Source organism: Cyanistes caeruleus, chromosome Z (assembly GCF_971803275.1).
Source record: "Cyanistes caeruleus chromosome Z, bCyaCae1.hap1.1, whole genome shotgun sequence".
NCBI lineage: Eukaryota > Metazoa > Chordata > Aves > Passeriformes > Paridae > Cyanistes > Cyanistes caeruleus.
Window position 1 is genome coordinate 43,587,928 of NC_141732.1, and position 26,443 is coordinate 43,614,370.

Sequence of the window (26,443 nt, forward strand, 5' to 3'; positions counted from 1 at the left end):
ATGGAAGGCTAAAGCACCTTTCCTGTGAAGACAGGCTGAAAGAGTTGGAGCTACTCAGCCTGGAGAAGAAAAGGGTTTACGGAGAATATCTAGCATCCTTCTAGTTCATAAAGGAAGGCTAGAAAAGAGCTGGAGAGGGATTTTTTACAAGGGCATGTACTGATGAGACAAGGGGAAACACTGTCAAACTAAAAGAGATTTAGATCAGATATAGGGAAGAAATTATGTACTGTGAGGGTGGTAAATCAATGGAATAGGTTGCCCATAGAAGTTGTGGGTCCCTCATCTCTGGGACAAGTTCTATTAAAAGCCAGGCTGGATACAGCTTCGAGCAACATAGGCTCATGAAAGATGTCCCTATTCATGGCAGGGGAGTTGATACAAGATGGTCTTTAAGGTCCCTTTCAACCCAAATCATCCTGTAATGATTATTCTGTGAAATAGTAGCATCTGAATAGCCTGGAATACAACTGTTTCCTCTGCTCCTTTATTCAGGTGCCTTAGTCTTTTCCAGGGGAGACTACTGAAAATCTTGCCTTTCCTTGTAACTTTTAAAGGAGTCTTTAGATATATTTGACGAGCACACAGATATAAGCAATATAAATAATTATTTAAAAGTAATTTAGAGTAATATAGAGAATATACAGAAATTGTGTTTATCACTCTGTAATATTCTGTGTGGTAAGATGCAGTTTCATAATTATTTTTCCCTAGTGTCACCATAAAATCAGTTGAAAAAACTGTAAACTAGCAGTAGTACCTGATAGTAATAAAGGCACAGTTTAAATGGAAGCAACTGCTTCCCCATTACTGAGATGTGTTGCATCAGTTCAAAAACTTAACTTGTTTCAAAGATGAAACATGATGCACTGATGAACTAAATGAATTATTGGACACTGGAGGTCCAAAAATATACAAGAAAGAAATAGTGTTGACTCTGCATGCAGGAATGACACTTTTGCTTGGCAGAAGAGACAGGAAGAAATCTTTGCAAAGGAAAAAAAGCAGACATGAAAAGGCATAAGATGAAAAAACTTTAATTAAAGAGCTATTTATGTAATCTGGAAGAGGAAGCAAAGTGTGGTGGCTCATGATAATTCAAACCTCAGAATTACCACAGAATCAATGTAGCTCATTCACCTGAAGCTTGAATCTGGGTCAAAACTATTGCTCAAAAAAGCTCAAAGAACTATGCTTAGGCCTCCTAAGGATGCTAAGTTTTCTCAGAATGAAAAGATTACAACCCACCTCTACAAGCTTCTTCAAAATCCTGGGTTATATCTATCCAGCTGGTATTACTCTTTTCCATCTTGTCAGGCATACCGAGTTCCCATCCTGAATCATCATCTTCTACTGTAGCTTTCATAACCATGATGCCGCACCTTTAAATTCCTGTCAGAGACACCATATATTGGCACAAATTAGAGAAAGTGCTTCACGTGAATATTTTTTTTTCTTTGCAACAATCAGGTAAGAATGGGAAATGAACTAACATTTTATCTAAACATCTACTGTTACACAGGACCAACAGAAAAACCCTCACTAACAAAAACTCTTTAAGAAAAAGCTTTTGTTATGCATTATTTCTTTACCAGTAGCTTGTAGGCTGTGAAACCTCAAAAACTAAGGACACCAAATCATCAGCTGTACACACCCATACTAAAGTGTTTACTGTCAAATTAGAAATAAAATCAGAAGCATAACAACAGATGCAGACATCGCAATTTTCTTTTTGTTCTTTTATACTATCAGTGTATCTAGTAATATTATTAATTATATATTGTAGTACAGAAGTAATATTATATATTACATATATATTATGTCAATAATAATGTTCTTCCTACTGCTCTGCAACACGAATTAAAAAGAGGGCACTGTAAAACTGGAAAAAGGCTTATTTCCTCTGCTATCTTCTGCAGAAAGCAGCATCAAGGTCGCAGTACTAAAGTTAAGCAAGTTCAGACTGGAATGTAAGTTTTAAACTCCACCGACCAGTTACTTCAAGCTGGTTTTGCTCTTTCACAACCTCCCTACACGCGGGCAGCCCTGAGGACTTCCACGCTTTCCCGGTCAGCCTGCCTGTGAGGTATCAGCGATACTGAACTCCCACCATGCCAACGAAGCTCTCGCAAGAGACAGCTGCGAGCTCGGCAAGCTCCGAGCAGCTTAACCACAGCCGCCACGGAAGCTTCAAACAAAGGCCCCAGTAGCAGAAGACCTCCCGGGCATCGGGAATTACCAAAAACAAAGAGGAGGATCAAAAGGCCTTCGAACAGCAGCCCGGGGGTCCCCTCGTCCCAGCCAGGCTCAATCTCCGTCGGGGGCCGTCAGGGTATCACCAGTTTTCAAGCGACCGCAGGGACTGCCAGGCTCAGCAGGCTGGGATGAGGAAATACGTGGGAAATCAATTGTAATAAATTAAATTTCCCCTTCTATTTCGGGACAGCCAGGCCCTTCGGGCTCTCTTCTTCCCGCAGGTCATCCCAACTCCGGCGCTGACAGAGCCGCCGGGCCGCGCTGCTCAGCGGGCCGGCGCAGCTCCCCGGGGGCACCAGGCACCGCCGCCTGCCCTCCCGGCTCCTGCGCCCCGCCGCAGAGGAGGGGCCACCGCGCCGCCCGCCCCACCGCGGGCTCCCCCTTCCTCCCTCCCTCCCTCGGTGCCCCTGCAGGCTCTGCCTGCGCTCCTCGCCCCGCACCCTCCCCGGGCCTCACCCGCTACGTCCCACGCCGCTGCCCGCCGCCGCTCCTGGCCGGGCCGCCGCCGCACACGCGCAGACCCACTGCTGCTGTTGCTGCCGCCGCCAGCAGCTCGCGGCCTCGGCCTTAGCGCCCCGGCGCAGCCGCACACAGAAAGCTCCGCCGCCCCACCCCTGCACGGCCGCCGCTCACCGTGGCGGCGAGGCGGGGCGAGAGCGGCCGGGGCGGCAGCGCTCGGCACCCGCTGCGCCCGCCAGGCACGCGGGGCGGGCGGGGCTGCGGCGGCTCCGCCCTGCGCCGTGTGGGCTCGGGCGCCATGAGGGCCCGTGCTGGGTGGGGGCAGGAGCGGGACGCGGATAGGGCACAATGCGGGAGCCGCCGGCGTCGGGGCGCTGCAGCACAGCGGGAACGGAGTCTGGCCCCAGGTCTGTTGTGGACGCTGTATGAATATCTAAAAGGCACGTGTCAACGGGACGTAGCCAGGCTTTCCTCAGTGGTGCCGAGCGATAGGACAAAAGGCACTGAGCACAAACTGATGCAAAAGTTCCACCTGAACACCAGGAGGAACTTCTTTGCCGTGCAGGTGACCGAGCGCTGGAACAGATTGTCCAGAGAGGTTGTGGAGTCTCCCCCACGGGAGATACTCAAGAACTGTCTAGACACAAGCCTGTGCTACGTGCTCCTGGATGATTTTGCTTGAGCAGACAGGTTGGGCCAAATGACCTCGTGTCTTCCAGCCTGACCCATTCTGTGACTCTGGATCGCTGCCAGCGAGGTCCCGGCGCGGCCGCGGGGTGCCCAGCCCAGCCCAGCTCCCCTTCCTTTTGCCCTCCGTTTTAATGAACGTCATGTGCTAGAGATTACGTAAGTCTGTGTTCTGTACAGGGTCTACGGAGATGTGCTGATTATCTCTGCTGAGAGGGAAGCTAGGTGACGTGAGATGATGTCTTAGGGGGAACTAGGGTTTTAGTATGACTGAATGTGTGCAGTTTCAGGCTAAGATCACCAGGGTAAAAGACAATGCTTTACCGGGCTAGTAGAGACGATCTTAAGCAGATTTTGTCTCCGAGGTTTTGGGAAACAAGTTAGAGATTAAAATAAAAAGACTAACTTTATTCATCATCCTTCCTATTCAACATGCAAAGTACTGAGCATTTATGCTTGGTGAGAAGCAAGAAATTTCAGTGAGAGCTCCTGTTCAGCCAATGACAGCAATCTACTTTATCTGAAAGAATAAGTTACCTTTAGTTTACTGGCTGTTGAAATGTCTGATGGCTGACAGCTGCACTGTACTTATACAGAATTCCAGGGATGATATACAACAATACAGCAGATATCTGTAATGATCCCAATGTTATGGTAGAAAGAACAGATCATTATTATTGAACTTGATGTCGCTTAAAACATCTGTACATGAAAACTAGCTGTCTTTAATACAGCTATAATATGATATAATAATATGATATAATGTGACAGCTTGACCAGCACTCTCTTCTGTAGATGATTTTCAGGGGAATTACACTTTCAGTTTCAGAACAGAAGGGCTGTAGTCCATATAATAATAATTTCACTATAAAGTTCTTCTTTTAAAACCACAATATTTAACAAAAATTACTCTCTGAAAAAGTTTGAAGTTTGTCACAGAGTATTCCACTAGAAAATACCTGTTTATGGTTCTGCACAGATTTTATTGTTGCAATTATAAGCTGACTTTTGTGAAGTAATCATGGCAATGGATTCATCCCAAATAAATGTAAGCAATTATCACATCCCTTGGCAAAAATACCAAGCATCAAAAATGAACAGCAGGTTGGTTATGTGTGTGTGAAATTACCATAGCAGTTAAAAAGTGTAATGCATGTTCACTGCAATAACCTCAAAGCACTTCAGCCTGAAATGATACAATGAAGTGTCCTGACAAAATGCTGTGAAGGACTGATCTAACTTCTGGTACATGTGATATGCACATGGGAAAATCCAGAGAAATAAAATCGATTTTTATTTATTCTTAGATTACATGCACTTTTTTTTTTTTTTTTTTTTTTTTTGTGGGGATAATTTTCAAAAATCACTAGTATTTAAAATGCCTTGGAGTTTAGTACAAAAGTATCCCTTGTTTCCTTAGTCTAGTACACCACAAAGTAGTCCTCAATATTAAGTACCTTTGTTCCTGTAGTACAGTTAGAAGATGTCATCATATACTTGACTTAAATAGGCTGCTTTGTTTAAGAAAACTTCTGCTAACCATGTGACAGTTTAGGGTGTAGTCATTTGACTGACTGCTATTTTTGTCTTTCCAAAATGATGTTGCATTAATTTTGAAAGTACTGATGTATTTTGTATGAGTTTGTAATACAGGATGTCTATTTTTACACTGCAGAAGCTCATATTAAAGCATTATGAATTTTATAAGGATACTTAAGAGGAGAAGTGAGCAACCTTGTCCTCTGCTATTTGGCTTTAAAGAAAATATTCTGTAAAAGAAATTTTGACTGGCATAAGCAAAAAGGCATCTCCAGTCTTTCAAGTACTGTGTGAAATGAAAATCAGATTTAAGAGATTAATCTGTTTTGTTTGCTCTAAAGAATTTGAAGTGTGTAGAATTACTTATTGACCTATTTGTACAAAATTAAAATTGTTTATCATTTTCTAAATAGCAGAGATCTGTTCTCTCCCTCAAAAAGTGTCCTAAGTCCATTGTGGAAATGATCATCTGCTGTGGGATATCTTCATAGCCTTGCCCCAAGAAGGAGGAATCTCATATTTGTTTCTGAAGATTATTCTTTACCTTTTGTCTTGCTTAAAGTACTGATGATTTTTCAGGAACTTCCCATTGCTTTGGATGTCCTTCTTAATGGAACTTATTGGTGCAGGGAGAAAATGGAAAGTGAGAGATCTCAAAGTATGCATATACATTCATAAATAGAAGATGACCTTCAGGTAGGCTGAAAATTATACACATAGATTTTAAGTTGGTTTGTTTTTTTTTTTACACTGTGAGTATGGAGGTTCTTAGACTGAAACAAATGAGATTCATTCCTGGTTTTGGTTGGGTCACGGAGGGAGGATTGTGTTAATAATCTACATGTATAAATGAAAAGTGATTGTCAGTAGGCATATGGAAAAAAATGGCTGACTTGGTATGAACCTGTGAAACAGTGCATCACTTTGGAAACTTGTCCTCTTCCTGCACTGAAAAACAGTGCCCACTCCTTCCCACCCCAGTCCCCAGAAACTTAGATGAAAATATCCACCAAATCTTTACATTCTGAATTCTCTCTGAAAAATATTGATGTGTTATTACAATTGTAGAATTACAAAGGCTAAAGTAGCTGAACACATGTGAAGTTGAACTAAAATGCTTTTCTATACACTGAAATACATGCATAACAGAGCACAAAAGATCATTTCAAAGGTGAAAAAGAGGAGACACAATGTTGGTGAAGTACCAAGTGTTCTAACTTTCAAGATACGCTAGAGATAAAGAGTCAAGTACAAATTCTCCAATGTGCATGTAGGCAAGCATTGGCTTCCAAATGAAGTAGTGATTGCTTTTAAGAGTGATCTTAGCTTCATTCTCTGGAAGTGACTGGATCTGTTCAGTAATAGGAGTATAGCAACAGGCAAGGCAGATTTAAATAGCAGAGTTTAAGTTTTGATAAGAAACAATTATTATCTAGTTGATAATTACAGGGAACAGGATAGGATCTAGAGATGCTTATATGTTGCTACCCACTAAATTATTTTGAAAAGCTTTTTCTTATTCACCTTGCTTTTATCATAGAATCAGAGAATTTTTAAGGCTGAAAAAGTCCTTCATGTCCAAACATCAGCTCAGCACCACCACTACGTTCACCATTACATCACGTCCTCAAGTGGTCCTCCACACACTTCTTAGAACACTTCAGAGAGGAAGTCTGTTTTAATGCTTTACAGCCCTTTCCTGCTTACAGAGGGGATAACTATTATATTTTAAATTTTTTGGTGATTATTTTAGCTGTGTGATTGGATCCTGGAAGTCATGCTGTACAGCTTACTTAGTAGTAAATACTTTTTTAGTAGCCTATAAAAATACATGACTGGGGAGCCTATCTTTGTCTGAAAACTTGTCTCTCTGCATAAATGTCAGTAATCTGTGACTCAATTAATTGCTTGTATTGCCTTGTCAACAATATTACATGAACACAATATGATTTATGCAAACTTATAAGCTTATTTTCACTTACAACACCTCTGATGTCCTTGCCTTTCCACACAGTGTTTAGACTGGTATGTGTTTGTTACCTTCTCTAAGTCCATGGATTGTCCCACTAAAAGGTATATTCCTAAGACTGAATTTCCTACAAATCATAAAGTTATTAAAGTTGGAAAAGACCTGTAAGTCTAACTTTGACTAAATGCCACCATGTCAACTAAACTGTAGCCCTAAGTTGCATGTCTAGTTGTTTACTGAACACGTCCTGGAATGGTACACTACCGGCTCCCTGGTTAGCTTGTTCCAATGCTTAAGCACTCTTTCAGTGACAGAATTCTTTCTCATGTCCAACCTGAACCTGCCCCAGCACATCTTGAGGCTATGTGTTCTTCTCCAGTTACTAATTGCCTAGGAGAAGAGGCCCTTGCGTGCTGCACTCTCAGGTAGTTGTAAGAGTGGGATAAGATCACTCCTGAACATCCTTTTCTCCTTTTTCTACAAGCTAAACACCTCCAGCTCTCTCAGCTGCTTCTCATAAGATTTGTGTTCCAGGCCCTTCATCAGCTCCACTGCCTTTCTCTGGATATGCTCCACACTCCTCAGCGCCCCACGTCAGGATCTGCTGCTGACCCCTAATCTTTTTTCGGCTGGGCAGTTTTCCAGTCTGTCTCTACCTTAAGCCAGTAGCAGTGAATGGGGTTGTGACCCAAGGGCAGGACTCAGCACCTGACGTTGTTGAACCTCATACCACTGGCCTCAGCTTATTGACCCAGTCTGTCCAGATCCCTCTGCAGAGCATTCCTGCCCTCCATCAGATCAACTCTCCCACCCAGCTTGGTGTTGTTTGCAAACTGAGGTGGTACTCAATCCCCTCATCCAAATAATTGATAAAGACATTAAACAGAACCAGCCCCAGCAGTGAGTCCTAGCAAACAGTTTCTCCAGGAAGAAGCTGTGGGAGAGAGAGTATCAAAGGTTTTACTGAAGTCCAGGTAGACAAAATCCACAGCCTTTATCTCATCTGCTAGGTGGGTCACTTGATCAAACCTAGAGATTTAAATTTGATGGAACCCATTCTGCTCCACAAGACAGTATTACTGTTGCTGCAATTTTCAGACATGCATGCCTGGCTCCCCATTAAGCTTTTACTTGATGGCTCTATAATTTGCCATCACCTTATTTTCGTATTTATTATTTTCTCTGGGTAAATTAAATGTAAATTGTTTGGAATAGTTTTGTATGCTTGTCAAAGATTCTACTTAAAGTGTTAAAAATTTTGTGAAACCAAAAGAATAATGAATCACTGTATTAACTCTTCAGAAAAAATTCAATGGATAAACAGTTCACTTTTGCAATCTGTATTGTGTTTGAAAAAAAAGCTAGGGTGTATTCCTGCTGTCTTTGAATCTGAATTTGCATCTGAATTGGTAAGAATTGTCATGTAAATAAGATCAGCAATGCTACTTCATTTGTACACCAGAGTTGGGTTTTCTAAAGATAAAGTTGTCCTCCATAGAAATAAATCCTAAATTTGGAACCAGTTTACCTGCCCCAAAAAAAACAATTCTAGGTTCAATTGTTCAGTGACCTTTAACTTTCCACTGACTTTCTATTTCCATTAACAAATGTTTAGCTAGTAAAAATAGGAGTTCTGCACAGAACAGTCTTTTGGATTAAATAATCAAGATGAATATTCAATTATGTTCTTCATTCTTTGTTTACATTGAGTGAAAAAAAATAATAGATTTCAGTAACTGATACGAGTATTTTAATTAGGCCCATTACTATCATTAATTTTTTTCTTGAATCACTCTTTGCCAGTCTTTAATTTGAGCTACTGCTGGGCCCTCTTTTTTCAGTAGAAAATTCTCATCTTTTTAATTGATTTATTTTTGTCATGTGCCAAGAGATAGATAAAAACAGAGCTGTTTTAAAACATTATTTTCATAACTAACTTAAATAAACTGACTCTGACTTCAAAATATTTGAGAGATTTTTAACTACACGCCTTTTATTTGTCCTTTACTTGCCAGAGCCTGCCCAGTACTATTTTTGTCTTTGCCTGAGTCATACTTGTGTTTATTCTATGTCTTCTGCTTTGCTTTAGACAGTTATGCATTTAAAATAATTCCATTAATAGAATTCACAGACAACTTGTAGCTGTACTGAATTCTGTTTTAAATATTCTCTTACCATTTCCCAATGTGACCAGTGTTATGGAACAAGTGAGACTGTTCCTACCTGTTGCCAATGCACTGGCACAGTTCTGCATTCTGATAACGTGCTCTTCTCATTCATGCTAGGCACCCGGAGAAGCTTGTAAGAGAGGGAGGAAGCTCTTTCCCAATACATGTATGTTTAATGATCATAGCCCATGCGTTTACAAGTTCTAGGAAACATAATTAATGTTGAATTATTTGCTGGAGAAAGACAATGTGAATAACTGAATAAATGGACATCTGAGTATCCATTTTTGTTAATATGGTGGTATAAGGACTTAAAATGTATATAAGCAGTTATGTATAAATAGGAGGTAGGAGGATGAGGATCTCCCATCTGTCATACCTCGACAAAATTAGTTCACTGCTCCTCACTTTCATGGTTTCTCCTGACTTGCCAGTAAAGCAGCTTTGTTCTGTGTCCATAATGTAGGGGTGTGTATGCTGGCTGTGCAGGTCATCTGTGTACCGTTGCATGGCTGATAAGCAGAATTTACCTTTCTAACACTGTACCTCGAGTTAAAGGACTAACGAACAGTAACTGTAAATCATACTTCAGGTGAATCAGCCCTATGGAAGTGTTCTGCAAACTGTCACACAAAATGCACAGCTGCCTCCTAGACAGTAGAAAAGTCTTGGCTATCTTTGGGTAGATTGAATTATATATGTGGGACAGGAGTTGCAAGTGCTGTCACCCTGAAAATTAAACCTTCTAATCTTGTTTTCATAGTTTTAGCCACTTTCCCAGGAAAGTAACTGTAAACATAAATGTTTATACATTCCTTCTAAGAAACGTCTTTTAATGGACGTTTTGCATGACCAGTGTGATTGGGAAAGCAGTAACTTAATTATCCAATCCCTGGTCATTGTCAAGAATCTAAAAATATTAAAGTCAGAAAAATAAAAGTACCTTTTTTCTATCACATCACTGAGACATGTTTGTGCGAATCATTCCGTGTCCTCTAGCAACAAGTGCTATAGCCAGGTATCTGTACTTTGAAAGGGAAGATGAATAGAACTGTAAATTTAAAAGATCTGAAACCTGCTTTTTACTGAACAAGAATTGGAATGGGTAACTCCATGGATACACAAAGTTACTAGGAAATTAACTTTGCATAGGTCTTGTAGGGATTGTGCCTTTATTACTGGTGTAACTGGGATTTGAACTTGATTTCAGTTTGCCAGGCTTTTACTAAAGGGTTGCTTTTCCCATGTCAGAATTGTAAACTCAGTATAAAGATTCGGCTGCAGATTCTTAATAGTTTCCTCATTTGAGGTACTTCATGAAAAAGAAAATAGCTGGTTGTTCCAGTTTAACGAGTGTCCAAGAGGGAGATTAAATTACCCACTTGTAGAAGTGGGTACTGATAGTGTAGAAGCGGTACTGATGCATGGTTCAAAACCAGGTGCTAGGCACATGGAGGTTAATTTGCTGTAAAATGTTTTGTGAGGCGTATGAGGTATTCTCTTTTGCAAAGATTCTCAGGGGAAAGGTGGGGGCCGGGGGGGGGGGAGGAGGGAGAGGTGTGTGATGAGGCATACAAAGTCTTTGACTAATGAATCACTATGAGTTTCCATACTTGCTTCTGTGGTACCTCAGTGCCCTGGGCAATAGGATTCTTTGGTTTCAGGTACTCACCTGCCACAGCAAACTACATCTAAAGGTTGGGCTGGGGGGAAGCGCCCCACGAAGGCATTACAGAAACACAGAACCGGCCAGGTTGGAAGAGACGACAGTGGGTTATCCGGTCCGACCTCCGTGCTCGAGCAGGGTCATCTGAGAGTACACCGCACTAAAATATACTAAAATATTTAGTATAGTACAAGGATCGTGTCCAGAGGGTTCTTGAGTATCTCCGACGAGGGAGACTCCTCAACCTCTCCGGACAATCTGTGCCAACGCTTGGTCACACGCACAGCAAGGAAGTTCTCCGTGTTCAGGTGGAACTTCTTGTGCATCAGTTTGTGCCCACTGCCTCCTGTCCTACTGCTCGCGAACCACCGAGAAAAGCCTGCTCCCATCCTCTTGCTGCCCTCCGTGCCCGCGTTAGATCCTTGTCTATCTCACACAAGTATGGGCTGCTCAGGCGCGAGTGGTTGGCACGGGGGGCGGCCAAGCCAGGGCTGTTGTCACGACTCGTGCGGCTGCGGCTCCCTCCGTGCGGCCGGCCGGGCCGGGCACCGCGCTCCCGCCGGCGGCGGCGCTTGCGCGCGGGCGGGGCGCGGCGGGGCCGGTGACGCGCTGCGGTGCGGGCAGGTCCTGCCGCCGCCGCATGAGCACGGCGGGGCCGCAGCGCGGAGCCGCCGCCCGGCGCCCCCGCCCCAGCGCCGCGGGGTGAGTGGGGGCTCCCCGCCTGCCGCCAAGGTGCAGCCCCGTGAGCGGGCATCACCTCGGGCGGGGCGGGGCGGGGCGGAGCGGGCCGCGGCGGGGGCAGGGCCGCGGCCGGGGCCGGGATCGGGACTGGGGCGGGGCTCCTCCGTGCCGGGCTCTCCGGGGCCGCCGGGCGCGTCCCTGTGGGCACCGGTGGACGTGTGCGGGGTCGCTCGGGCACGGCGGGTCTCTGCGGGAGCCGCGCCCTGCGCGATCTCGCCCGCGGAGATGGTCGCAGGCCCTACGGTAGGAGCGGTGCCCGGGTTCCGGGCCTGGCCGCGGTCGGGTCTGCCCGCGGCACGGGGTGGAGCCGCCGGGGGCACGGAGCCCCGCGGTGCAGCCGCCGGGGGCACGGAGCCCGCACCGGGCGCGGGACGATCTCGTCGGTGCGCTCCGCGCGGCGCTCCGGCGGGCCGTGCGCGCTGGCCGCTCTGCAGGGCGGCCCTGCCGCAGCCGGGGCTGCGCCGAGCCCTGGCCCTGCCGGCCGCCGGACGCTGCGGCTCTGCCCCCGCTGCCCCGCCGGAGGGGCAGCCCAGCATGGGCATTGGGTGGAAAATACGGCGGTTGGGATAACATTTGCCTCATGTGCCGTGCGACTTGGCCTGCCAGGCGTCTGTTAGACTTAACGCTCCGTGGGTAGGAGTTTGTTAACATTTGGGGTTTGGTTTTTCTTTTTCTTTCTTTTTCTTTCTTTTTCTTTCTTTTTCTTTCTTTTTCTTTCTTTTTCTTTCTTTTTCTTTCTTTTTCTTTCTTTTTCTTTCTTTCCTTTTCCGGCTTTTCTTGAGGTGGTGGAAATCTAGCATAGCAAATATTTCTTTGTAGGTATCGGTTCAAATGCTCGACAGAGAAGGTTTGAGAAATAGGTCGCACATCGGGGTGCGATGGTGTTTTTCTTCAGTGTAAACTGCTTTCAGGCAACGAGCTTTGTGTGAGATGTTTAGAAATCCTCAGCTGGACGAACTGCTATGGTTGCTTAGAGCAGTAAGCCTTTTTGTATAGGCAGAAAGTGAATTCTTTTGTACCTGTAAAAACACCATAAAACTTCTGTATAGTCTTGTGGCGTGAATGTTGATTTTTGTGTATTAGTTTTTCCAGCATTAGAAAATTAGCTCTCCAATTAGTGTATTCCCATGAATGATGCTCCTTTAAAGAAATACGTCTGCACTACCTTTATAGGTTATATTTCATGAAAAGGCTTCTCTGTTTTTCAGGTAGCTTTCAGGGTGTATTTTTTGTAACACTGACTGATTGGGTGTTGCTGATGGGATAGCCCCACCTTTTGGTTAATCCTTCATTGAAATTATGACCAAAGAGTTTTTCTGGAAATTATACCTCATGCTGTGTAGTGAGTGCAAGTCTGTGTTGGAATATCTTTTTATGTCTTGGGCTGGGGAGTGACAAGATAATCTCCTTTCGTGAAGACTTTCCTATTTAACATCAAGAAAATTTTAATACATAGTTTCTGATGTTTCAGTTTACTACTGTGTTTGACTTTTTAAGCTAGTATAAATTAAGCAAAATACCTTTTTCTTCTGTAAGTTTTATTAAAAAAAAATAATTCTGTCTTTCTTTTTTTTCAAAAAGGGTGGAAGTGATCTCAAACCAAGGAGTAGTCGTGGTGTGTGAAGTGACACCTGATATATATGTTTGTGTGAAACGATACCTGATCTCAGGCTTAACTTTCAGTTCAGGTGCTGGAGGTGGCGGTGTTCGTAATTTAGTTTTCATGTTCAAGAAGTTCACAGATTATTTTCCAAACTGAAGCTTTTGAAAAATATTCAGTTATCTTGCCAGAAGATTTGTATTAGTTAGTTTACCACTGCTAGGAGGAAATTCCCTGAAATTACATGTAAGAAGCTACACATAAAGAGAAAAAGTAGAAGGGTTCACTGAAGTCCTTTTAGCTTACAGAAGGAGTTTGCTATTTCACCTCCTGTTTAGGTTTTAGTTTAGGAAAGACATTCAGCTTTTCACTCAACAACTTGTCAGCAGTGTGTCTCATGATTAGAACCTTAGCAGTCTTTAAAATTCGTGGTGATACTCTGCTAGACATGGTTGAGGATCACCTGTTTTTTGGCTCTTGATCTGTTACTTGAAACGTCTCCTTGAATTCCAGTATATGTGAGCTGCTTGCTCTTAGCAGATTGCTCCCGTGATATGAATTGCTAATGTCTAAAAGCACTGAGTGCTAATCAAGTCACCCTGGCTTTGGAGTATAACTATAGTAAATGAAGTGTTGGAACTCCTTAAAGAACTTAGAGGGGAAGTCAGATTTCTGTGAAGGAGTGTGAGAGTGCTGAACAAGGCAGCTGCTTGTATGAGTGCTTAGGAGAGATTTGTAACAGCAGTATATCTCTGGGTATGTTTTCAGGCTCTGCCACTATCCACAGCTTAACTGTCCAATATCCTGTGCTAAGCATCAAGAAGATTATGAACTATCCAGTGTGTGTCCTGGATACATGGATGATTCAGCATGGTTTCCATTTGGAAATGCAACCATAGAAAGACTGGAAGTGGCAGAGAGAAGGGAGCACCCAGAAGCAACAGTCCTGAAAATGTCACCCTAAAATATTTAGTATAGTACAAGGCACATAAAAACTTCTGCTACATACTGTATAAAACTCGAAACTTCTGAGAAACAGGGTGTCCAGGGGTTTGCATACTGGAGGTGGGTAATACTGTTTTAATTATTCCAAGTGTAATTCATAACCAAAATGGTACAAGAGTTTAAAAGTGAAAGGGGTTGCTGGGAGTATTATGGGTTGTTATAATTGCATTTCTGCACACCAGTGAGGTTGAAGGGTTTGAAGTATATTTGAGTAGATAAATCTGCAACATGGAGGCATGAATTTTTTTTTCCCTTTTCTGTGTTTCTTTTTTTTTCCTCATCTGGATTAAAACCAGGATTGAGTGTTTGCTTTACTCAGTTTGTGAACTAGGAAGTTTAGATCTTGCAGTTGATTCTTTTACAGACTGACCTTAACCATCAAGACAGTGTAACTTAAGGGAGCAATAACTGTGCTAAGTGTTAGGAAGCACCCCTGACATTTACCACGGTATTAAGCTTTTCCAAGAGCTGGCAAAAGTTCCTAGGTTTCTTTCCAGTTCTTGTTCAGTTCTTGGTGTAGGGAAATACTTAGTTTCTGAAGTGGCTGTCCTTCTCCTTCTGGCTATTTTTATTGCTTCCTCCTCCCTCCCTGTGCCATTCACCTTCTACCTGATGAAAGGGTTATGCCGGCTGAGCAAGAAGTAGCTGACTTTTGCAGTATTTCTGTCAGCTTAAATCACGTAAGCTTTGAACGTGATACTATGTGACCCTGATGACAACAAGTTTGTCATACCTTGAAGTAACCCTATGCTTGAAATGCCAGTAACTTTCTAGGAGCTTCTTTCCAGGCAAGAAATAAAGTACTGGTGTTCTGCTCCTTTCCTGGCAAATGCTTTTCTTTCTTGCTTGCTTGGCTTTTTTGCTACTTTTGTCAGACTTTTTGTCAGACTTTTTTAGAGTCAAGTGGACTGCTGGTAATGGGCACATGACATAGTTGGCAGCCTGCTGTGAAGGTCTTTGGTGCTTCAGTCGTCTGTGAAGTTTTATATATGTCATTTTGAATGTCTGATTATATGCTGCAGTTTATCTAGTCACGTCAAAATGTCGTCACTTTGCTATAATGCAGCAATGGGTGAGCTAATCAGCTGACTTTTTTGTTCCCTACTATAAATATTTATATCAAATGGCATAAGGGAAAGGCAGTAACTGATTTTCAGCAGTATTCTTTCTTTTACTAGTGAAGGGTGTTAGCCTTTTAATTTTGTTTTAGATTTACAAATTAGACTCTCTTGCACCAAAAACTTCATATTTTGTTTTTCTGCTTAGAGAAGTTGGGTAGTCATTAGATAAGGGATTATTTTCTGCCATTTCCACATAAAGTCTTAAAATTACATCTGGAAGAAAAGTATCTCTAGTTTTTCTACTATCTTGAAGGAATCTTTTCTCATGGAAAAAATACTTCTAAGGTACTTTCAGGTATACTATAATAATCTGATGGCACTAAAACTTTTTGTACTGTTATATATTAAAATCTTAGGAAGAGGTAACTGTTCAGTGTGTAGTCAATGCCATTCCATCCTATTTTACAATTCAATTAAAACAACAGCTGGTCCTGATAATTGAATCTCTCTGGGCTGTTGACTAGGACTTTAATTCCTATGAAACACAGCATAAGCTTCGGCATGGAGGGGGAAGCTTCTGGTTTTGTTTTCCAGTGCTTGTAAAGATTCAGGAGCTGGCCTAGGAATAGTCAACTTCAGGAAACAGATTCTCACTACCACATTAGTTATCATTATTTATGTATATGTTTCTGTTTACTGGGTTGTGATTGAGTACAATGTCGTGTTTACCATCCTGAAACTTAACTGTGAAGCGTGAAGGGTTTCCCCACATTTTTAGGATGGTTTATAGTAACCAAAGCTTTTATAGATTGTTCTGTGGATTAAGCTTTTAGGATATAAAGCAGTTTGTATAAATAACTCTGGCATCTCCAAATAGCTTGTGAGATTCTTTTACCTAACTTTAGGTGTCATGTTCACATGACAATATGTTCACATGTGACAACATGAAATTGTTCACATGCAATAACTTTGCTAGTTTGTATGGCATTAAAATAGAACTGCATTCTTGAAAAAAAAACACAATAAACAACCCACAACCCACCATTTTTTCAAAAAGATAGTTGTATAGGTTGTCATTTGGAAGACTGAACTGGAAAACAGTATATTAGGTATGGAAGAGTAAAGGATTAAATAGGCAAAGGAGCTACTTAAGGTATAATTGCTGTAACTTTTGAAAATGGGCAGTCCTTATGGTGCAAGAGGACAAGATCGGGGAGACTGCACCACTGTATTAATAGCAGTGGCCATTTCTTACTGCTGTCAAAGGAAGTGTATTCTGCTGTCCTGGTGCATAATTCTCTTGTGCAATATTAGGTACCATACTGCTCATTTCTGTATGGTGTATTATTTGTGTGGTTTTGCCATATTTAGAATGCTGGTTATCATTGTGTTTACCTGCTCTCTACAAGCTTTTTGGGTAGGTTGCTGTTGTTGTAGAGATCATGACTCTTGCTGCCATGTGTTGATGGTTTTCCTAAATTTTTAACAGAGTATATTCCTACAAGTGTAAATTTGCTTAAGTAAATAGCCTGTTCTTGCAAACAATTTACTTCAGTGTTTAAAAATGTAAACCACAAGTGGTATGTTGGAATTAAGATTGCCTAGAGCATAAAGAATGCAGAAGTCTTTTTATATGGTTTTGTTTAAATGGACTTAAAAGTACTTTGAAAAAGAATATTTTGACCCATGAACAGCTTCTGAGACTTTGGGATGCATGAAATAAGACACTATGAAACGTACATTTGCTTGTGATTTAATCTGCACCAAACTGGGGGACTTCACATGTGCTTCTGTGAGAGGTAGAAGTGCTTTTGGAAGCATACCCCAGAATGCAACCACCTTCAGGGCCTCAATATAGGTTTTCTTCTTTTAAGCATTTATGATCTTTTAAATAATTACGTGTTTTCCCAGTTCTTATATCTGTTTTTTCTATTTAATATTTGATGCATTGCGCTTTGACACTATTCTGTCACCTGAGATTTTGTACTCCTTCCTTTTTATGTGTACTAATTTGCTTTTTTTTTTTGTACTGTAGCATTTACCAAAGATTTTGGTCAGCTATTGCTTGCACTATCTGATAAGTAAATACACATCAAAATAAAAACTTAGTTGCTGCAGACTTGTTCGTGGTTATGTTTTTTCACCTTTCAAATCAATAGCTCTGTGATAATCAAAAGTGGGATCTGAGCTTTGGCTTTGAAGGTATTTTGGGATTGCAGCAAGCTTTGGATACAAAGCAAAACACAGAAATATGTATGTATAGATGAACAATCTTGCAGGTCTTGCAGAGCTGTTGTGGTAGATAAACATAAAAAACTTAAATTTTGTTTTTTCTCTTGATAAGGATAATTTGATATGTGGTTTTAGCACATATATATAGACCTAGTATTCTGGAGAAGGGAGTTCATACAAGTCCTCTGTAGGCACTCCCAGTAATGCCTAAGAGACACGTCTGAATATGAGGTCTGAACGAAGCAGGGCAAATTCATTTCTTTAACCATTGTTTTGAGGAAAAGAAAATTGATTTGTGATGGTCCTTGCCATTTGGTAGAGTAGTTTTGTGGTTAGAGTTGTTTATCCAAGAACTAGGAATTTAATGGTTTCCATGTTATTCTTAGATTTTGGCAAATGCCAGAATTTCATATGAAAGCTAAATACTGGAGGGGTTGTCCTCTTTGCTTTTGCATGAACTTTGTCAGTGAGTGTCAAATTTTTAGGGTATTGAAAAGCTGGATCAGCAGAGAAGAAGACTCAGTAGTTCAGTGACAAGGAATTCACCTAGGAGTGAGGCATCTATGTGCTTTTCTGAGGAGAAAGGAAAATGTGAAAGTTATATGTAGTTTTGTGCAGCCCATTTAATTTATTGTGCTGTTGACAGCATTGTTACAGCAATTATTACAGTGCAGCTTTCTGATCTTGTGAAGACTGCCTGTTTCCCCTGTCTAGATGGGAGGATGAATGAGATTACATTTCACAGGCAGAGTGTAAAAAGGCAAAGAGAGATTGTTCAGAATCCAGCATTTATTGGCTTGGAATTTTACTTTGTCAGCACTTCTTGCTCTTCTGTGCTTCCCTCCAAGTTGAAGTGCTTTCACTCAGTTGTTGTTGGTCCTTTACAAGCAGAAGTGATGCTAGTTGTTCATCTCCTCTGCTACCACTGAAAGACAAGTGGCATTGTGTAAAATATATGTAAAACCATCCGCCTTCTGCCTTTAGCTTTCTATCAAGTGTTTATTCAAAATAAGGATACTATTAAAAGTTTTGAATTAATTTGGAAGTTGTTTAGCATTACCTAGTCATATGTTAAAGAGAATTTTTTTTTTTTCACTCTAGTATGCATACATGTCCCACCACAAGTCTCTGGATTGCTGCTGTGTGCATTTCTCTTTTTATTTTCCCCCTGATCCTTCTCCATTGTTAATTTTGTTGGGCTCTTTTTTGGTTTTGTTCTTGCGCTTTTTCTTTTTTTACTTGACTTTTCCCTTGACCCGGGGCATCAATAAGCACTTTAGTGCTTACTGAAGTACTTTGTGGTGACTTTAGGCAAACAAACTAAGACCTTGCAGTTCAAGATGGTTCAGCTCAGTAGCTGGCTCCACTTGTACAGCAGTTCAGTACACAATAATATATAGACACTATTGGCACTGGCAGACTGTTCATCATCTGCATGACAGCGGGTCCTACTTTTGGTGCAAGCGAAACAGCTCTTGGTTACTTGAATCCAAGGGTCTGATTTCCACACAGTAAGACCTGCAACCTGGTTGGAATAACCCAGACTCTGTAATTCATGAAATTATCGGTAATGTGGTGGACACAGCTCTTCTCTTGTAACTATTCATTTTGTTTAAAGGATTTCAAGATTTACACCTGAAGGATACTTGGACAAAGCTAGGACACCTGTTAACTTGAGTCAAGCTGGAATTCTTGTGAAAAGTTAAGCATTTTCTTCCTGGCTGCCGGGAAAATATTCTCCTTTCAGGTAAGTCTGGAAAGAAGCCTTTTTCATACCTCATCTGCTTTAGGCTTTTAGCAGTGGAGTGGACTTTACCAGTAATAAAGACCTGTTATTTTTAGGTGCTGAACAATAAGGATTTTTGGGAGGTTTTATGCATTTTTGGGTGGAGAAGGGTATGGGGGGAGCATCTATGTGTGTATGTAGTTGGCTGAATTTCTTGCCTGCATTTCCCAAGAGTGCTTTATCTTACTTATTCTCAGCACCCATACCTTTGAACATCCAGTTCCCCCTTTTCACTGTCTTCTACTTTTAAATTACCACTGTGCTCTTGGAGAACAGTTTTTTGTTCACAGTGTGAGTATTTGTCTGTCGTTCATAGTAGATCTCAGATGGAAGTACTGGTGCTCAGTTAATGGTCCTGTAGACTGCAACCTTATTTTCTTGGAGGCACCATTTGAGGAAGTGGTGTGCCCTGAGGACACTATGTCCTTAGATGGATAGGAAAATTGAGTCCTTGGCATGATATGGTTTCTGTCCAAGGAATGTATCAAGGTCTTGCTTAAATAAGAACACCAAATACTCCATGTTTCTCACTGTGCCTCTAGCCTTAGTTATTATATAGATACATAAAATAGCAGTCAGAAATCAGTATGTTGTGGCATCTCATAGTATTGCCAAGTAAGTTAAAAAAGTGTATTTACTGGCTTCAGCAAAAACTTCAATTGACAAAATTCTGTCATTGACAGCAAAATAATGTCTAGTAAGTGACTGATGCAACTTTCTGTTTTACTGTAATTAGTCTGAGCTTTGGTAGGCCTGAATTATAATGCAGATTCATACTCCATACTTAAAATGAATAGTTTATTTTAAAAGATGGATCACATAGTCTGAAGGGAGAAGAGCTTTTGACAGTGTGGAGAAATGCAATCAGTGTGAATTAACGTAATTTAGCATTTTTAGTGAAGGGACATTCAGCATGGTGACAGCATTTCTTCTCCAAAGAACAAAATATGTCAATAATATGTAGCTGTTAATATCTTACAGGTTATCAGAGATGGTGATTTGAAGAATCATTATTTCCGATATGAACAAAGCAAAAACATCTGAAAAAAGGTAAATTTTAAAACTATAGTCACCACTTAACATCAAGGTATTTGAGCTTTGTGAAAAATCAGTTTTTATTTTAGTAAGAATAACTTTATCTTATTAGTAGGAATATCTTTATCTTCTTAGTGAAACATAAATAAAATACACGTTGTGGATATGTGCAAGTTGGTGTCCTGAAGCACTGAGGGAGTCATTATTGATTTACACAAAGTATCTCCACATTTAATAAATAATGTTTCAAATCTAAATTTTCAGTTAGTGTTAGACATGTTCAACTATAAAGTACATACTAAATTTAATTGAAAATGTAATTAATTCCATAATTTTATGCACATATTGGCAAAACACAAAGTTATTTCTACTGAAGGAATTAAAGTTTATAATACAGTGTAAGAAGCCATGAATTTGTCATCCTGCAACAATCTTGCAATCCAACACATTGCTAGGCCAAACCAGACTGGGATGCAGAAGATGTCAGGTTGAAAAGCTGTGTTTGTTATTTTCATGTGAACTTAGCATTTGAGAAATTTGTGAAATTATCTCTGGAAGGCTGTTAAGCTTCAGGAAACTGTTTAAAGGCTTTCAGTCTTACTTTTTTCTTAAGGTAGCACAGATTAAACCACCTTGTTAAATCAAACAGATTAAATCAATCTGTCAAATCAGATTAAAAAAAAAGAAAAAAAGTCAGCAAAATTGGGAGTTTTGACTTCAGTCTTAGTTTTCTGAAGTACCAGTTATTTTCTGTGTGAGGAGGTGAGTTTGCATGAAGAACATGCTCTACTGTGAATTATGTTTGTATCTTGGGATCTATTTAAATTTTGACTTTAAATTCTTGTACATAGAATCTTTACTTTTGCTGACTTTAGGTGGAACAAGGTTAGGGTTGATATCAGACTGGTTTTTCCTGTTTTTGTGACAGGTTAGGTCAAAAGAAATGGTAAAAAAAATCTCTTGTTCTTGTGGTAGTCTAGCCCCTTAGGCATTACGATAAGCAAAGCAAGCTCTCCATCAGCAATGAGTGTTCTTGAAAATACTACAAATTATAATGTATACAATATACTATCACAAAGAATAGTAGATGTTTGCAGAGTTGCTATTTAAGTGCCATTTATTCCTCTTTACTTAGAGACTAAATGAAAGTTTCCATCCCTGCAATTCAAAACAGTTGTTCCCTAAGTGGTGAGTAAGTTATGGTGACTCTGTGTAGAGAGATAGCTACGAACTAACCAGAAATATCAGTTCTCTAATGATTGCTTGGTAACTGGAAGTGGTTGAGAAAAAAAACCCAGTTTGAAATTATTTGTGCTGGACTAAAATCCGAACAAACTCATGAGAAGCCTGCCTGTTTTAAAATAGGTTTTAAAGGCTCACGGTGACATACTGAAACACAGATCTATTTATTGTGGGGGAAGGAGGACCTTCCTTTTACATCTTTTGTGCTGGCTAACTGCAAACAGCAGTTTCAAAGGAAGTAGGTACAGTTGAGAAATGGATGACATCCTTCATTTGACTATTATATTTTGTAAGGCTTCTTGCAAGGTGTATAGGCAAAAACCATTCTAAGATAATTAAATTTTTATAAGCAGCCATGGCTCAGAGTTATCTTTCTCATTGTGGGTAGACACATAGAAAGCTACAATGATGTGTTTTAGCATCTGCATAGTGAATGTGGCATACAGTGAGTAATGGAGGATTGTGAATCTAGCACTTCTTTGTGATCAGAGTTCAAATGCTCAGATCTTTTGGGAGTAAAGGAAGTGTCCCTGTAGTAGTGTCTCTGTAGAGAGGATTCTGTCTTTGAGAAGGTGTTTTCTTGATGAGGAAGTTCTCTTTCAAATGTGAGCTCCTTGTTGAGGTTATTCTCTTTCAAGTGTGAAGCCCTGAAGTCCTCTGTTCCTCACTGTCTGGGCATGCTTCCTTATTATCTACTTGTGGCTTTCCTGACTAGAGAAGGAGGAAATCCACAAAGCTCTCTGGTTAGCTAGAGTCATGTTCTAAGTTTTGGTAACAGTTGACATAAGGACAGGGGTGTTTCCTTTATGCAAGCAAAGTGGTGGTGTGAGGGGTATTTTGAACTGTAGCATTTGAATGTGGGATGAAGAAAGAGTTTCCTGCCTGTGGAGACATGAAGTAAGATCACCTAAGATCAACTAAGCCTGTAAACTTCAAGGCTCAAAGACCAAAAGACTCAAAGTAAAACTCAAGATGCTTAAAGAAAGTGTAAATCTATCAGAGAATAATAATTATCTATTATCTTTGGACAGAGTGGAGTACTGACTGCATATCAGATCAGTGGTAGTTGATGTCTGTCAGAAGGAAATGGTGCACAATTTACTTCTGGATGTGCTCTCTCTCTGGTTACAGCTAATGGTGGGAAATATTCTGGTTTTTTTACTAATGATCTGTAAGAGAAGAAAGTTGTTAAAATTACAGACAACTTGAAGCATGAAAGATCTGCAGAACTACTGGAGGGTCAAATTATTTCAAAATACTCTGTGAAATGCAGAAAATGGTTAAGAATATTTGAAGGAAACGTGTGCAAGATACTGTTCTTAGAGAGGTATGTCACTGGAACAGATAAAGGACAGTTGCACTTATAGTAAGAAGTGCCTGAAATTACAGTATTAAACTTCAGGGAGGAAGTCTTTCAAAGGAAGGGATACAAAGAATGAGATTGCCTTTGGTTATTGACTCATTTTTGCAGATCATTAGGGACCGGTTTGGCATATATATGTCATGAACAGCAGCTCTGGTGTTTATCTGTGTCTGAAAAGAAAAGTTTTTATGATGTTATGAAGTTTCATCTGGTGCTCTTTAGTCATGTTTTTAGTAATTAAAGGTAATAGAGACTCTCTGTAACCCTCAGTGACAAGAGTGCTTTTACTAGAAGGCTTTAGAATGGATGGGGTGAAAATGTCACTCCTAACAAGGAGGGTTCTTCACCTTATGGGAAAACTAGTCTCCACCTGCCCTCCACCATCAGTGACAAGCTCAGGCACTCACTGCAGCTGGAGACCTGCTGCAGACCTACAGCTGCAAGTTGGTGTGTGAGGTCAGTCTGAATCATCCCATTCCTTCTGACAATGGCTTTTGACTGAGCAGAAACCATAGTTAGTCTTCTAATTTGATGAGTGATGACTCAAATTTATACTGGATACTCCAGTCAGAATTCTTGAGACTGGTCTGCATTGCATTTGTGCCCAGGTTTGACTTCAGGTTCTCCCTAGCAAAGTCTCCAGTGTCTCATTCTACAAACCAGTTTACTCACGGTGCAGTAACACAGAAACATCTTGAGCTGGTGCCTCCTAGGAGCTACCACCAACAAAGGAAACCCTCGGCTTTTGTGCCTTCACATTCCAAGCATGGGAGGGTTTCAGCTCTTCCTCCTGAGTCTTCAGCTCCTGCTGTGTCTCTCTGTCTGGTCACCATAGGAGTCTAGCCACAGTCTTCAGGGTCTTCATTTGAGGTTCTGCAATGTTAGCAGCTTGAGAGAAAACATACCTCTGACAGGACAGAGTCCATTCTGACTGTTTCTTGTTGTGGGATTGAAAATACTGAATTCCATGGTGCCTCTCCATTTTGGAGACTGTCTCCTAGATTTGGATGCTGAATGGTTCATTGGTCAAAACATACATGTTTGCATTACAAATGTGAGAGTCTTATTACAACTTGTGCTTTCATTTTGTTCTGAGATCAAGTGGGTGGCCACAGCAGTATTACTGATTGTGCTGCTGTATGTCTGTAATGCTGTAATTCCTGTCCTATAGTCTTTTTGATGTACTGTGGAAGCATTGAAAAACTGTCAAATAGTTTTATAACCACTGTGCAGATTAGTGTAGAGTATTGGTAAATAAGAGTATAATTCTTGTTTTAGGAGGAAAAACTCAGCCATAACTAAGAGGAAATCAGGACTTTATTTGTATTTTGGTGTCAGCTGGTATTAATTTTTAAGGATGTTTTATTGTGTATGCTGAAGACATGAAATGTAGTTAGCTGTATTTATGTTGGAAGACTTTATACAAGATGATGCCTAAAACCATTTTAAAGATATCTCTGCTGTAATAAGCACTTAATGCCGTTGATAGAAGCTCTGTCACCAGGAGGAGATTATAACTAAATCTTAGAACTTGTTATATACAACCTGGTGCTGAGCATTATTTAGCCTATCTAAACCTGTTAAAGCTTTTATTAACTATGGAGGAGTTATGTTAGATGCCAGCTCCCTGTACATAGTAAATTGCTTCCATGTGTCAGTGTTGCGTGAATTTCCCAGGCTGCAGCAGTCAAAAATCAGGTTTGCTCTAACATTTTAATGCCTATGAATAAATTTTATCTTTGCAAAAACTGTATAAGAAATTGTTATTGTTATTACTATTATCATTATCATTGTTATTATTGTTATGACTACTACTATTACTGTTACTCTAATTCTTCCTGAGCATCAGCTTTGCTTTCTTGGGTTGTTTTCAGCTTTCAAACTACATTAATTTCATTGTGGGACCAGTGGTACCACGATGGAAGTGATACACACACACAGAAGTTGAAGCAGCAGTTCTCTTACACAGTGGCTTATATGTGGGCTGGCTGGACTCTTACTTGTTTTGGTTGTGGAGCTGGTGAAGATAACATCCTATATAACATCCAACATTGGTCAGTTTGTGTATTGGATCAACAGAGCTGGTGGATTTCATTACAATCCTGGGTCAATTTTGGAGCATTTCAAGTTCAGTGGATAAATGGAGAAGCAGAAATAAGCAAAACAAAGCTTATGCAAATAATTATGGCTCCATACTATTCAGCCTGGTATTAGATGATGAGAAAGGGTTGGTGTGATTATGCTTTACTTACACAAGGAAATTAATGTTTCAGCACCCAAGACAGATTTAATTTCCATTTTTAAAATAATTATATTTTCAAAATTAAATTTCAGTAATTAAAATTTTAGTAATTAAAACTTGTAACAAATTTAAAAAAAATCATTCCAAGTCTAGAAAGCACCTCAAAAGGTGATAGTCTTACTTCACAATATGAAATTACGTTCATTTAAAAGCTATAATTAATATAACCATTTCTTATTCCTTTTGTTATCAGCTTGTAAGTAACATCTGTAAGCTGAAATTGACTTTTGGCTATGCTTTTCATTTAGATATCAGTGTGAAAAAAGGAGAGTGGTAGAAGCAGTTTCCTGTGCAGCTTTTACATCAATATGCTTTCTCTGCAGTGTAATTTTTGCCCTCAGCTAACTTTTCTCCTTGATTTTAACATTTTAGTAGAGTTAATTGTAAGTGTGAAACTTACACAGATGTAAGATATAAATCAAGGAGTAATAATTCCTCATTGTTATAAACAAAACTGACTGTATTCATAAAGCTAGTATTGTAGACTTTGGTTTTATTGCAGACAGAGCAGTGTGTGTGTATTATTGCTGATTATTGTAGGACTCTAGTATTATGAATAAAAAGCCAAGGTAGTTAATGCATGGAATCATAGTTTCCTGTCGTTAATTGCATGAGTACAATTAAAATGTTAAACATCTGTTTAGGAATTACTGTCATGTAGGAATGTGAATCTCAAAACTATTCTGAATAATGGTTACAATCCAAAGGTATAGATCAATTGAAACAGTTTCTTTACTGACTCTGTTTAGAATAAATAGAGCGATACTTTCTTTGTAATTTACTTATCTGTATAAATGCCTGGACTGAAGTGGTGTCTTACCCTAAAATAAATTTTCAAAGCAGTTTTTTGTTGGCAGGACTATTGGGGTTGCTGGTTTTGATAGAAGAGTGGTTGCAGGGGTAGTTTCTGTGAGAGGTTGCTGGTCGCTTCCTTCATGTGCAGCAGAGCCTGTCCCTGGTGCCTCCAAGGTGGACATGCTGCTGGCCAAGTCTGGGCTGGTCAGGAGTGGTGGTAATGCTTCTTTGAGAACAGATTTAAGGAGAAAGAAAAGTTGCTGTGCAGATGTAATTGTGGCCAGAGAAGAAGGGGTGAGAATATATGAGAGGAACAGCCCTGCAGGCACCAAGGTCAGTGCAGAAGGAGAAGGAGGAGGTGCTCCAAACACCAGAGCTGAGATTCCCCCACAGCCCCTGGCACAGCCCATGGTGAGGCAGCTGTGCCCCTGCAGCCCAGGGAGGTCCATGGGGATGCAGAGATCCACCTGCAGCCCATGGAGGAGACACACGCTGGAATAGGTGGATGCACAAAGGAATCTGTGAACCCAAGGGAGG

General features: G+C 40.7%; 2 protein-coding genes and 1 long non-coding RNA gene across 53 annotated transcripts in view; 1 reads left to right on the top strand and 2 right to left on the bottom strand.

The window, feature by feature from the left end:
- The window catches only part of NAA35 (N-alpha-acetyltransferase 35, NatC auxiliary subunit), a 27,709-nt gene extending 24,681 nt beyond the window's left edge, over positions 1 to 3,028 (bottom strand). Inside the window, exons 1-3 of one of the 2 annotated variants that reach the window (XM_086868896.1) lie at positions 2,713 to 3,028; positions 2,240 to 2,379; positions 1,249 to 1,392 (exon numbers count right to left, since the gene is read on the bottom strand). In XM_086868896.1, the coding sequence (XP_086725022.1) occupies positions 1,249 to 1,372 (124 nt within the window). In that variant the 5' untranslated portion in view covers positions 1,373 to 1,392; positions 2,240 to 2,379; positions 2,713 to 3,028. The remainder of the gene's footprint in view (positions 1 to 1,248; positions 1,393 to 2,239; positions 2,380 to 2,712) is intronic. The other variant, XM_086868897.1, reaches the window with a different exon arrangement.
- Positions 2,959 to 26,443, top strand: part of AGTPBP1 (ATP/GTP binding carboxypeptidase 1) — a 68,833-nt gene continuing 45,348 nt past the window's right edge. For 7 of the 50 annotated variants that reach the window (XR_015280857.1, XR_015280858.1, XR_015280876.1 and 4 more), the window contains exons 1-3: positions 11,798 to 12,118; positions 19,002 to 19,130; positions 20,151 to 20,219. Coding sequence is in view for 27 of the 50 variants with exons in the window: in XM_023943652.2 (XP_023799420.2) it covers positions 20,191 to 20,219 (29 nt within the window). In the remaining 23 variants the exon portion in view is untranslated. Of the gene's footprint in view, positions 3,562 to 5,520; positions 5,638 to 11,314; positions 11,447 to 11,538; positions 11,729 to 11,797; positions 12,119 to 13,852; positions 14,151 to 19,001; positions 19,131 to 20,133; positions 20,220 to 26,443 lie in introns of those variants that run through there. The other 43 variants (XR_015280862.1, XR_015280871.1, XR_015280874.1 and 40 more) reach the window with 20 other exon arrangements.
- On the bottom strand, positions 4,674 to 11,305 carry LOC147648402 (uncharacterized). The gene is made up of 4 exons (XR_015280882.1): positions 11,029 to 11,305; positions 10,751 to 10,904; positions 10,022 to 10,100; positions 4,674 to 9,281 (listed from the first exon to the last, which is right to left on the bottom strand). It is a non-coding gene; the product is annotated as an uncharacterized LOC147648402 (long non-coding RNA).